Source organism: Diabrotica undecimpunctata, chromosome 4 (assembly GCF_040954645.1).
Source record: "Diabrotica undecimpunctata isolate CICGRU chromosome 4, icDiaUnde3, whole genome shotgun sequence".
Classification (NCBI taxonomy): domain Eukaryota; kingdom Metazoa; phylum Arthropoda; class Insecta; order Coleoptera; family Chrysomelidae; genus Diabrotica; species Diabrotica undecimpunctata.
The window spans coordinates 133,838,245-133,851,726 of NC_092806.1; the positions used below are offsets into that span (position 1 = coordinate 133,838,245).

General features: G+C 35.7%; 1 protein-coding gene across 2 annotated transcripts in view; it reads left to right on the top strand.

The window, feature by feature from the left end:
- LOC140440063 (regucalcin-like) overlaps positions 1–13,482 on the top strand; it is a 43,899-nt gene that overhangs the window by 25,316 nt on the left and 5,101 nt on the right. For both annotated transcript variants that reach the window (XM_072530322.1, XM_072530323.1), the window contains exons 4-5: positions 6,362–6,574; positions 10,553–10,665. In XM_072530322.1, coding sequence (XP_072386423.1) covers positions 6,362–6,574; positions 10,553–10,665 — 326 coding nt within the window. The remainder of the gene's footprint in view (positions 1–6,361; positions 6,575–10,552; positions 10,666–13,482) is intronic.

A 13,482-nucleotide genomic window follows, 5' to 3' on the forward strand; every position in this document is an offset into this window, starting at 1 on the left:
ACCACCGCTACCAAAAATAAACTCTTGTAAGAAACTAGGTGCGCTGTTACAAATTATGAACACTGAAGTCCTACCCAATTATATCGTGGAAGCCCATACATTGAAATACTTGCATATGCTGATTTACTGTGCAGCAACAGCAATTGCTAATGTTATGGGCATTAAGATCAGAACACGATGGGGAATCATTTGTCGTCTGCCAGGACTACGCTTTACTTTTGTTTTTTCTTCTTGAGCTACTCGGGCTAACTTAAGCAGATTAAACAAATTTTTTAAGACCAATATTCCAATATGTTTGAAATGAAAAGATTCTAACCAATGTATTCTACCAAGTTAAGGTTCCAAACCCAGAAATAAGAAGAACAAGAGTTACGGATGCAGTTAAAAGAATAGCCATGGCCAAAAGGGATTGGGTTGAACATACATATTTTCAGGTAACGGATGATAAATGGATTAGCAAGATTCTAGAATGGCGATCAAGACAAAAGGAATATCCAAGCAGAATCCAAGCATCCATATAAAGCAAATCGCTACGAATTGAATGCAAAAAGCAGAAGAAGGAAATAAGTAGATTAATATACGGGAGCACTACAACCGTTAGTGAATAAATATAGGCTATTTGATGATTGATAGATGAGTAATTTATATATACAGTTCTTCAATTATCTGTTAGATATCAGAAGATTATATTATCGAGTTGCTAGAGAATTTTATTTAGACCATCACCAATAATTCCTTTAACTTGATTTACTCCGCTTGTATCTTATTCGCTGTTGTTTGGCATTAAATTTACCTCGATGAGGTAACTTTTAGTTCTTCTGTTATTCTCGCTATAGTTCCGAAATTTCTACGGTTACGGTTTGAAGCTACAATATTTAGAATATGTACAATTTAACACTCTCTTTGGGCAATTGACATTCATTGATAATTACATTTATACTAAACTTTTATGTGGTAAATGCCACATAGGAAGATCCAACCTCGCTCATGTGACGTATGTAGACTAACTAAAGAGATAAACAGTGACGTGATTATGATAAAAATCATATCATTCATAAATACCATATCATTAAAAAACCCTAACACACTCTTGTACGTAATAACATTACATAAAATTTACGTATATTGAATTAACAAATCTAAGAACCGTGGTAAATTAACAAAATATTTGTTGCAAACAGAAATACACAAAAAAAAACTCTTACTAAAGCATATTCAATAAAAAGAAATAACATTCAATAACAGTTTTGACACTGCTTAATTTGGTGTTATCCGCAAATAGGTTTTTTGCATTTCGGGCAATAATTGGTCGTTATTCGTTTAACACGTTGCCTGCCGTCTCGGTCTATATGACCGAGAAAAAAATTGCTCTCCACGCCAGCGAGGTCTATTTGACCAGGAATTTTAAAGTAACTGTGATGCCGTCTCGGTAACTATGGCGTGAACGGAAAGTATTACAAAATCCTCTACGGCAGGCAACGTGTTAATTGTTGTGGGACAAATTGAGCAATACTTCCTTGCACCTTTTTGGTTTTCTGTTACGACTTCGGGAGTATCTTCTTTTTCCAAGACCTCAGAAATATTTTTTTTATTCACGGTTCAATTTTTTATTTTCTAAGCGACTTGTCTGGTAAGGTTCTGTTTTTATGACGCTCCATCATAAACTGCTGTCTTTTTAAGGGTTTTTCACCTTGACTAAAAACGTTATGCGAATACATAACGTAGGCATTAATGCAAGCCATATTGATCATATTATAAAATATGCAGATCGGCCATCTTTTGGTCTTGCGGTTTGCACACATATTTTGACACATTTGGTCAAACGTATCGACTGCTCCTTTTGTGGAATTATACGACATTATCATTTCGGGTTTTTTTGTATTTGTGTTAACTGATCCCTTTTAATGCATTGTTGATAATAGAGTCACTATTTTATAATTTTTAGGTTTATAGGACACCAAGAAGCAAGTTTTACTATATGCGTACATAGACGTGTTAATGTGACGTTGTTTATTATTTTCCAATAATTCTGATGGAATGTGTGGTTTATTCTTTCGGATCGTCTTAAGTATTATCAAATTATAGGGCATTTTTAGTAATTTCTCTGCCAAATGAATATTCGTGAACCAGTTGTCCATGGTCAGGTTCCGATTAGTGCCGTGAATTGGAGCTGTTAAAATAGTTACAAAGTGATCGGCTAGAGGAAGGCCATTTGTTTGGGTAGATTTGCCTAAATACGGTTCAGCATTAAATAAGTACTTAGTAGCGACATCGAATCAGCATAAGAAAACCAATTTTAACCCGTACTTAGCAGGTTTATTTGGTATGTACATGCGAAAATTGCATTTTTCCCTAAAACCCACCAGCTGCTCATCAATTGTCAAATATCAATTGGACTTGTAATTTGTTTTACAATGATTAATAAATTCCTCCCATATTTCTGATATGGAAGCAAAAGCAGTAATTTCTCTCCTTTCAGCTCTAGTTGTCTTATCATCGAACCTAAGACAAGCAGTCAGAAATTCAAATCGAAATTTGCTGTCATCGCCCTGTATCTAGCACCGGAAAACGATGTATCAAACATAATATTCGGTGACAAGTGATTGTCCTTTAGTACTGCAGCGAGTGTATAAACTCCCAAGGGCGCCTTCAGTTCTTTTAGATTGGTTTCAGATGTTCTTTGGGCAGCGTCATGTTAATTTTTGTTTTTTTCGGTTTATTTCTTGATTTGTATATGTCACTATTTTAGTTAGAATCGAATCGATGAAAAATATTTCGAATGCACGCAAAGGTTCTAAATTGCCCCTGACTTCAGCCTTAGGATCAGGCCTTACATGGACAACGTTGATTGCAGGTGTTTTACCGATTGCTTGTGGCGTGGTTTCCCAATGATATCCATTTTTGCCTGTAAGAGTATCTCCATCTGTAACTTTAATGTGTTCAAGATCAATTGTGGTACCCTAAAAATTATTGAGATTAGTTTAACAATTGGCACACACCAAATTAAATAAATACCTAAAGAAAATTGGTACTGGAGGGCTCCCCTCTCTACGCATGGTCTGGTTGGATCATTGTTTCAGTCTCGACAGCAACATCATATAAATTACAAAAATAAAATTAAGTGCAGGCTAGCCAATGAATTATAAAATTAACCTACACCTTCAAAACTCATACTAGGTGACACTTCTTCTTGTGCTCTAGGGGCATTTGAAAGTAGTCTTCGCTTTTTTGTAGGCATTGTAGTACTGTTTGTATTTTTCTATATACATCTTAGATTTTTTTCCACGTCTACCCCACATTTTCTTCATCGGGAACAAAATCGGGATCAACAATGCTGTCATCAGAATCACTATCAATTCCAGCGCTATCCACTTCAATATGATCTTCCTCACTCTCACTACTCTCGTAAATCAACCGTTTAAGTTTGGCATATGTTAGCGCATTTCTACTTATTTTATAATAAAAAAATGTCCGATAAAACTCTTGACACGTCAAATTAACCCATGAAGGACTGGAGTTGCCATATGGCAACACTGGTATTGACGTACGAATCTTATTATTTTGAGGTTATGTTAGTTTGTTTTGTTTCCAAGAACGTGCCGGTCTGCAGAAAATAAGTGATTTGAAGAGATACACCTAACAAAAACTTAATTCGTTGGTGTTTGTGAGATTTTATAGTCACCGTTTTTGATAGTTGTAAAAATGGATATAAGATTTGTATAAGTAGCTCAATTTGTCAATTACTTCTGAATAACTATTACATCTAAGTGGCTAAAGTAACAATTATGCTCTAATAGAAAGGTCATTTTCCCTCTGTGAATATTTGACAACCCTTGAAAAAAAGCGATCTATTACAATATTTTGTTTTTATTCATCGCGTTGCCATATGGAAACGCTAATATCTACAGGCATCTTGTTTTTTCAGGCGGGGTTTCTCTCTACAAGAAGCTTTGAACATGGTTTACGAAGATGATGTCAACGTTAGAGATATTTATGTTGAGCCCCCAAATATTGGAGACCTCACTGATGAAGATTCTGGCGAGGAGGATGGGGGAGGATTCATCGACAATCTGTCTAGAAAACAGCTGGAAGCAAATGTTGAGGTGCAAATGTATGGCGAAGAAGCAGACAAGAAGGATGACGACATCGAAGAAGAATCAGTTCAAGCGATGGATATTTCCCAGGAAAGCAGCGGAAGTTTCATCCCACAAACTACCTCTTAAGTGAAGAAAATTGGATACGAGTCCCTAAATTGGATAACGGGTGATTTGGTCGACAATGCCGCTAGTTTCCCAGAATATAGCTACGAACCATTCAATACGTTGACACCTGTCGAGATGTTCGAATTATTTTTCGACGAGGATATAATTAGTTACATTCTCAACCAATGCACGAGTTATGCACTACAGAAGAACTTTCCCGACCCCAAAATTTCCGCAGGAGAAATGAGGTGTTTCTTTGCCATTTTGATTCTATCGGGGTATAATTGGCTCCCGGGAAAAAAATTTTACTGGGATACGAAAGGCGATATGGGTAATGCAATGGTCATGAACGCTATGCGAAGAGATCGGTTCCTTACAATTTAGCGTTTTTTCCACCTTGCAAATAATGAAGCCATCGATGAAAGGGACAAATATTACAAGATCAGACCCTTAGCTGACTATTTACAGAAAAAATATAAAGAATATTACGTCCCTGAAGGCGAATTAAATTACGACGAATCTATGGTGAAATACTTTGGACGCCACTCATGTAAACAGTTCATAATAGGAAAGCCGATTCGTTTCGGATACAAAGTTTGGTGCCTCAACACTAAAAGTGGGTATCTTGTAAGCTTCAACATATACCAAGGAACCGACCCCAAAGCAAATAATCATTATTATAAAGTTTTTGGAGCATGTGCGGCTCCATTCGTCACAATGCTCGATGAACTGCCCAATGATAAATCAAGATTACCCTACAAATTTTTCTGCGACAATTTATTTACGAGCCTCCACCTTTTGAAACATATAAAGGATCGTGGCTATAGCCTTACCGGAACAATACGGGAAAATCGCATTCCCAAAAACTGCCCTATAGAATCGAAAGCTAATATGCAGAAACGCAAAAGGGGTGATGTAGAGTCGATTCTCGAGAGAGAAACTGGTATTATAGTTGTAAGATGGTTGGATAACAGCGTCGTAAGTGTAGCGTCAACATGTTATGGTGTGGAACCACAATCGCTCGTGAAAAGATATTCACAAGCTGAAAAGAAAATCATCCAGGTTCAAAGTCCATGCCTGATTGGTAAATATAATAATGCAATGGGGGGCACCGACCTAATGGACGAAAATATAAACCGCTTTAGAATAGGAATGAGGGCAAAAAAATGGTACTGGAGCTTGATTACCTGGATGCTAGATGCGACTATACAAAATGCGTGGGTGCTACATAAAAAATCCGGCAACAAGTTGACACAGTTAGAGTTTAGGCGTGAAATTGTGCAAGCCTATCTGACCAAATACGGAGTGCCTGCAAAACAAGGTGGCCGACCGTCTAGTTCACTCTCAAGTCGTTCCTTTCATAGAGTATCTGATGATATTAGATACGATGGAGTTGGGCATTTACTGGAACCAGTACCAAATAAAAAGAAAATTAGGTGTGCAGGTGAAGAATGCAGGTCGATCATGAGAACAAGATGCGCCAAATGTGAAGTAGGTTTGTGCACAAAGTGTAATGTTAAATTTCATACACAGCTATAGAGAGTTTTTTGCCGATTATCTCTCAATTTCATAGAATATTTTTTACTTTTATTTCATTCGGTTAATGTAGCCATAGGAACCTAGCGTTGCCATTTGGCAACAGGCAATATTTTTAGGTTTTAATATATTTAATAATTATTTTTGTCTTTTTCTAAGTAAGTTTTGTCCATTTATAAGAGTTATTTATATTATTTATGTAAAATAAAGATTTTCGAAAACTTCGTCCTTCATGGGTTAACGTACGTTTATTTATCTATTAATCACACGTAAAATTTACGTGTTGACCCTCAGGAATCGCGACACACTAGCACCTACTTAGTCGAGATTTATATTACAACTGGCGAAAAATATTACAATAGCCTACTCGAGGTACTGCTAGTACTTGGAGTGGGAGAGTTGACGCGTTTGACAGTAATTAGCGAGTTTTCGCAATAATACGTAATTTTTACGTACAAGAGTGTTCTAGGGTTAAATAAGTATACAGTACTTTACGATTGCAGCTGTGCTACAGGCGTAGTGGACAATCATGTAAATAAGGCCCTTGTCTCTAATGGATGCGAAAATGAGGATCTGTTTTAGATTTTGGTAACTTGGTTTACGATAATAACTTTATGTTTTAGGCACTTTAAAAAGAGAAACTGATTTATCAGTTCCTGAATTTGGTGGCTCGCTTTATATGTTTGATCATAATCTTAGAGAACATGAAAAAATTCCGAATGTCAGTATAAGTAACGGATTAGCTTGGTCTAAAGATAATACGAAATTTTTCTTTATTGACAGTGCTACAAAAGATATAGAAAAATGGGACTATGATGCTAAGACGGGGGAAATATGTAAGTATTTTATTTTAGTACTTTATGAAGTTAGATATTTAGTCTAATAGACAGGCAATTAAATTCATCATCATTATCATCATGCAGCCTTCATTTATCACGTCCACTGCTGGACATAGGCCTCCCTTAAACTCCTCCATTCTTTGCGATTTTGTGCTCTTTGTTGCCAATTTTTGGTGATACGCCTGATGTCGTCAGCCCAACGTGTAGGTGGTGTTCCTCTACTACGTTTGTCTGCTTCTTCTTCTTCTTCTTGTGCTACTCCTATCGGAAATTGAAAATCATCAAGGCTATCCTGACCTTGTTTACAGCTGACCTAAAGAGTTGATTAGTGGTACAGCCAAACCACTCTCTCAAATTACGCAACCATGACATTCTTCTACGGCCTGGATTCCTTTTTCCTTCTATTTTTCCTAGCATTATATTTTGAAGTTCTTTCTTCTTACGATGCCTATCCGTTCTGGATGTTGGCGATCAACATGGCTATCCTAACTTTGCTTGTTGCTATTCTGAATAGTCTGGTTGTCGATGTATTAAACCACTTTCTCACGTTTTGAAGCCAAGATATTCTTCTGCTCTCTGGTCCTCTCTTTCCAAATACCTTGCCCTGAAGAATGAGTTGCAACAAGCCGTATCTCTGTTCATTCCTCATAACATGGGCAAGATATTCTAGTTTGCGCTCTTTGATGGTGTTAATAATCTCGCATTCGTTGCCTAGTCTACGTAGGACCTCAACATTAGTCACACGATCCACCCATGAAATTCTTAAAATACGTCTGTAACACCACATCTCGAATGCCTCGAGTTGTCTTAAAGAAGCTTCGGAAAGTGTCCAGGCCTCTACTCCGTATAATAACGTAGAAAAGAACTTTGAAGTAATGCGTATTTATGTCTTCTCATCAGGTGACCCAAATATTCGAGTTTTCTTCGTTTGACCGTTGACAAAATTTCTGGGTCTTTTCCTATCCTTTGCATTACTTCAAAGTTTGTGACTCTTTCAACTCAACTTAGATAGATAGATAGATAGATAGAACGTTTATTGACCACTTTACATAAAGTTTGAAGTCCGTATAAAAAATACAATAAAAGATATAATAATGTAAACTTAAAATTAACTTAACCATATTGGCTAAAGTAATATACATATGTAAGTATTAGCAGAAGAATTAAAATTAAAAATTTAAGATAAAAAAATCTCTAACCAAAAAAAAAACAAACCTAAACTGTCACATAAAAAATCTTTGAAATATGGAAGTAACAAAACTGTGCAAATAATATAGAATATTCCCGAATCGATGACTAAATAGACTAATACATAAAACTTAGTACATTTTAATAGCAATAATACAATGTGATATGTAGATAGTAAATCGACAGTATTCTGACCAAACTGGGTACACGTTATAAAGGTGTATTGAGGTATTCTGTCTTTGAGTAAAAACAATATGTTAAAAAATGCTTTCTGATCCTATTTTTAAACAGTGGTGGAGACAGAATTTTTATTTCGTTAGGCAGATAGTTATACAAGTGAATATCAATTGAATTCTTTGTGCTCTTTGATAGTCTGAATCGTTGTGACCTAATTAAATCCCTCGATCTTGTTAGATGATCATGTAATTGGGAGTTTATAGTAAACTTATTTTTATTATCGTGAATTTCCAACAGTGTTGCATACATATAAAGCGAAGGTAGAGGCATAATACCCATGTTCAAAAATAATGGTTTACAATGATCCCTTGGCATAATACCCATGTTCAAAAATAATGGTTTACAATGATCTTCTGCATTTGATGGTAGCACCACATCTCGAAACTTTCAATATTTTTATGTTGTTCTGTTTGAGAGTCCAGGCCTCTACACCGTATAATAGCGTGTTAAATACGTAGCCCCTTAGCATTCTTAGTCGTATAGAGATGCTTATATCTCTGTTGCAGAAGAATTTCCTCATCTTTATGAAGGTGGCCCTGGCAATTTCGATACGTCTTTTTATTTCATTGTTTTGGTCTCCAGTTTCGTTTATTGAAGTCCCCAAGTATTTGTAACTTGATACTTTTTCAATTTGAATGCCATTTATACTAATATGTGCTGGTTGTGTCATGTTCTTACTGAAGACCATATATGTACTTGGTTTTTTTGATATTGATACTTACGTCATAATTTTTGCAGGCAATATTTATATTTGTAAGTAATCGTTGTAATTCTTCTACTGTTCTTGCAACTAGTACAGTGTCGTCTGTGTATCGAATAATATTTACAACCTCTCCATTAATTACGATTCCTTCGTTTGATTGCAAAAGGATTTCCTGGCAGATGCTCTCACTATAAACATTAAATAGCAGCGGTGACAAAATGCATCCCTATCGTACTCCTCTACGTATTTCTATTGCTTGTGATACATCATTTTCTATTTTGATGTTAGCTTTCTGATTCCAATATAGATTGAGAATTATTCGCAAATCTTTATTATCTCTGTCCTTTCTTTTAAGAATGTCTCTTAGCTTATCATATCTCTGTTGCAGAGTATCTGTCAAACACTTTTTCAAAATCGATAAAACATGCATGTGCTTTCTGATTAACGTCTAGGCTTCTTTGTGTAAGAACATTCAAACCGAAGAGAGCTTCTCAAGTACCTAGTCTCTTTCTGAACCCCATCTGTGTATCTGTTGTCTGCTCTTGACCTCCAATGTGTAAGTTTGCTCGTTCATCGTGAGTCATGCATTCTCGCTGCATGGCCTGCCCAATTCCATTTTAGTTCCGATATGCGCTCCACAACATCAGCAATACTCGTCCTCCTTCGCAGATCTTCGCTTCTTATTCGCTCCCGCAACGTCATTTCCAGCATAGACCGTTCCATTGGTCTCTGTGCCACTCTTAATTTCGAAGCCATTGGCAATTAAATTATATAGTCCATAATCGAATTTCAAAAATCTGAGAAAAGTTAAAAACATTTTCATACCAAATAATTTGTCACCAGAATTTTACAATCCAAATTTACACAGAAAAATGCTTTAATTAAAAAAACTCTACAATTGTCACTAACAATCCTAAAAACATATAATTTTTGTAGCACTATCCCACAGAACAATAGCACGTATTTACCAATTAAAAAGTTGTTTTGCACTTGGCTGTTTCTCGCATCCCTGTGTCCAGGTCTCCCGTCCCGTCACGGCTAAATCTCTAGCCATATGCTGCTTTTGTAATGCTATAAACCAATCGTACTAAAATTGACTCATTGTTTATTATTCCACGCTCGACTAGGCTTTCTTTACTTTCTGGTGGTTGCCATTTTCAGACTCATTTTTGCAATCAGTTTGTACTCATTCTTTTTTTGTGCCTATTTTTTATCTTGTACATTATATTACCTATAATACCAGAGTAATGATGAACGAGCATAACAATACCAATATACAAAAAAATAAATAAAACGGACGAATATAATTACAGAGAAAAAACGATGCTTCAGTCTGTAGCAAAATTGTTAACAAAAATCTGGACACAGAAGTTAATTAACACCGTAGGCATATCAGAAGAACAACAATGATTCAGGAACAATAAAACCTTGTTGTTCTTACCTCCGACGGTTCATACTTCAACGTATTGCATAGTGTAGCAACTGTTTCACAAGAACAGTTAAACTTCCATCCTGAAAAATTTATGGAATATTTTAGTATCTGGTTTCGTAAATTCCTTTGTAACATAACGTGACAAAGGAATACACGGTATCGCCGTATTTCACATTTATTTACTGGCCTGAAAGAGATAAGTAAATATGATATGAGAAAATTTTCACATGAATTTTATTTTTTTTTAACTAATACTTAAAAAATTGTTTCATTTAGGGAGCTATTTAATTTTATATGTGCAAATATGCACTAAGTCTTGCACTAAGTTTACTATAATCTGCAATTTTCTTGCACTAAGTTTACTATAATCTGCAATTTTTTTAAATGTTTTTAACCCAAAAATTTTTTTACTTAGCTAATAAAAAGATAGTTATAAACATTAAAGAACACGGATACTCAGGTATACCTGATGGAATGACCATTGATGAAGATGACAATCTGTGGATTGCTTTATTTGGAGGCCATGAAGTAAGTAACTGTTTAAACCATAAAAACTAGAAATATAATTAAATTACATCGGTCAATATTAATATTCCTAACGTGGCCCTAGAGCATCGTCTAGATTTAAGCGTCCCACAAATTGCGTTGTTACTCGAGACTTTTGTTCGACAAGTAAGTCTGTTCGAACAAAAATGTCGAACACGAGTTACACACACACACTTCAGTTTTTTTTGCTTCAGTTTTGTTTGGTAGTTTATCCGAATAAGAAACGCATTTGTTTGTATGCAGTAGCGGCTGCGTTTGCCATAAAATCAAATCAAAACGTAAACGAACAAAATGGGCGAAAAAATGGCTCTTGATAAGAAACCAGTTTTCTCATATAAACTTGTTAAAGAAATTAAAATTGGAACGTGGTGGTTGCTTTAATTATTTGAGAATGGTTTACAAAATATATTATATTGCACCCTTTTAAAATTGCAACTCTCCTGATCGTCAAACAAAACACGCCATTAAGAAGAGCTTTTACACCTCATGAGCTACTTACAGCAACTTTACCATTCCTCGCTATCGGCAGATGTTCTTCTTCTTGCAGTACCGTCTCCTATCGGAGGTTGGCTACCATCACAGCAATCTTTACTTTGTTGGCTGCAACTCTGAACAACTGTATTGAACTGCACCCATACCACTCCCTTAAATTTCGCAACCAGGAAATCCTCCTACGTCCCACATTTCTCTTTCCCGAGATTTTTCCTTGGATTACGAGTCTAAGCCTTTTTTCCTCTCATCATGTGTCCCAGATATTCCAGTTTTTTCATTTGTATGGTTTTTATGACTTCTCATTCCTTCCCCATCTTCAGCAAAAGATTTAAAAGATATTTCTACAAAGATTTATAATTTTCGGTAATCATTTCACCTCAAGCATTGGGTTATATTATACCAGAGATCTGTAACGCAGTTTATGTTGTATTTAAGAAACAATATTTTAAAATTTGTTGTCTAAATTATTTTACCTGATTAATTAATAAATCGTCTGTTTGTAAGAACAATTTTAACACCCCCTATCTCGGAAACGAAGCATTTGCAGACATATGTTTATAAAGCAATCTGTCATTATTTCTTTATGCAGAAATACCCCCTTAAAGTTTAACATACTTATTTAAAACACCATGTATTGACGAACAACAAGGCTAGTTGTTAAAGTACCTAATTTTTTTATTATCAAACATTAGCGAACAAATCAAAAAACAGAATCTTAAGAAAACATAAGGCATTACTCTTCTTTTTCATGTACCATGTCCTTTCAGAACCTTGATTACCATCATAGCTATCTTAATTTTATTCACTGCCACCTTAAATAGCATGCTTGTATCAACACCATACCAATCTCGCAAGTTCTTTAACCATGAGGTTCTTCTTCGTCATGGACTGCGTTTACTTGCTATTTTTCCTTGCACGATATTTTGTAGCAACCTATATTTGGGACCTCTCATTACATGTGCGAAATACTCCAGCTTTCTCTGCTTGATGCTTTTTATGATCTTAGTAGTATTGCTGAGACGTTCTAGTATTGTGGAGTTTTGAATCATCTTCACCCAGAAAACTTTTAAAATTCTTTAAAAGCCTCAAGGCGATTTAGATCGATTTTATTTACAGTCCAGGACTCGACACCATAAAGTAAGACCGAGAACACGTAGCAGCGAAGTAGGCGTATCTTTAATACCAATTTTAGGTCTATGTCACATAACACCTTAGACATCCTTCTAAAAGCCGCTCTGCTGCTCTATCCTTGATCTAATTTCGCCGTGATTTTCTGCGTTACAATTTAATTGCTGTCCAAGCTAAACGATTTTAACAACTTGCTCAAGATTGGTATTATTTACATATATAGACGGTTTTATACGCTGTTGTTTACTTATTACGAGTATTTTGGTTTTCCGTATCCTTGCAGGATCCATACCTGCAAGTAGTGTTTGCTACAACTCTCAACGTCACTATCAAGTAGTGTTGCAGATCTTCTTGACTAGAAGCTAGGAGTACTGTATCGTCCACATATCGCAAATTATTGATGACTTCACCGTTCACAAATATTCCTTCTTGTTTTTCAGAAAGTGCTTTTCTGAAAATTCTTTCGGAGTAAACGTTGAAAAGCAGGGGTGACAAGAGGCATCCTTGCCGTACTCCTTTTTTAATATTAAGAGCCTGTGATTCCACACCATCTATTAAAACTGATGTTGTTTGATTCCAATATTGATTTGCAATTATTCGAACATCTCTGCCGTTCAAGCCAATGTCTTTTAGAGCTTCGATCAATATAGAGTGCTTAACACGATCAAAAGCCTTTTGGAAGTCAATAAAACAACAGTATATGTCTACAGATATATCTCGACATCTTTGAGCAAGTACGGCCATTCCAAACAGTGCCTCTCTCGTTTACGTAAACCAAATTGTGTGTCATCCAGGTATTCCTCGCATTTATTGTAGATACGACCATACATTACCTTCAGAAAAATTTTCAATAAGTGGTTTCCCAGATATGATTCTATAATCAGCACAGGTTTTTGCTGTTGTATTCTTAAGTAGAGCTATAAACAGTGAATTAGACCAACCATTAGGTATTTGTCCGCTGGTATAAATGGTATTGAAAATAGAAGTTATAGGACTCTAAAACATTGCTATCATTTATAAGCCTGTATATTTCAGTTGGAATTTCGTCAGGATCGGACGCTCTGCCATCTTTTGATGATTGTATAGCTTTTATAACCATAGAGCGTGTTATTAGGGGTCCGTCGCAGTTAGTAATATCGGCAGGTGAACTGTCCTATCTTCTTTGAATAGGTTCGTGAC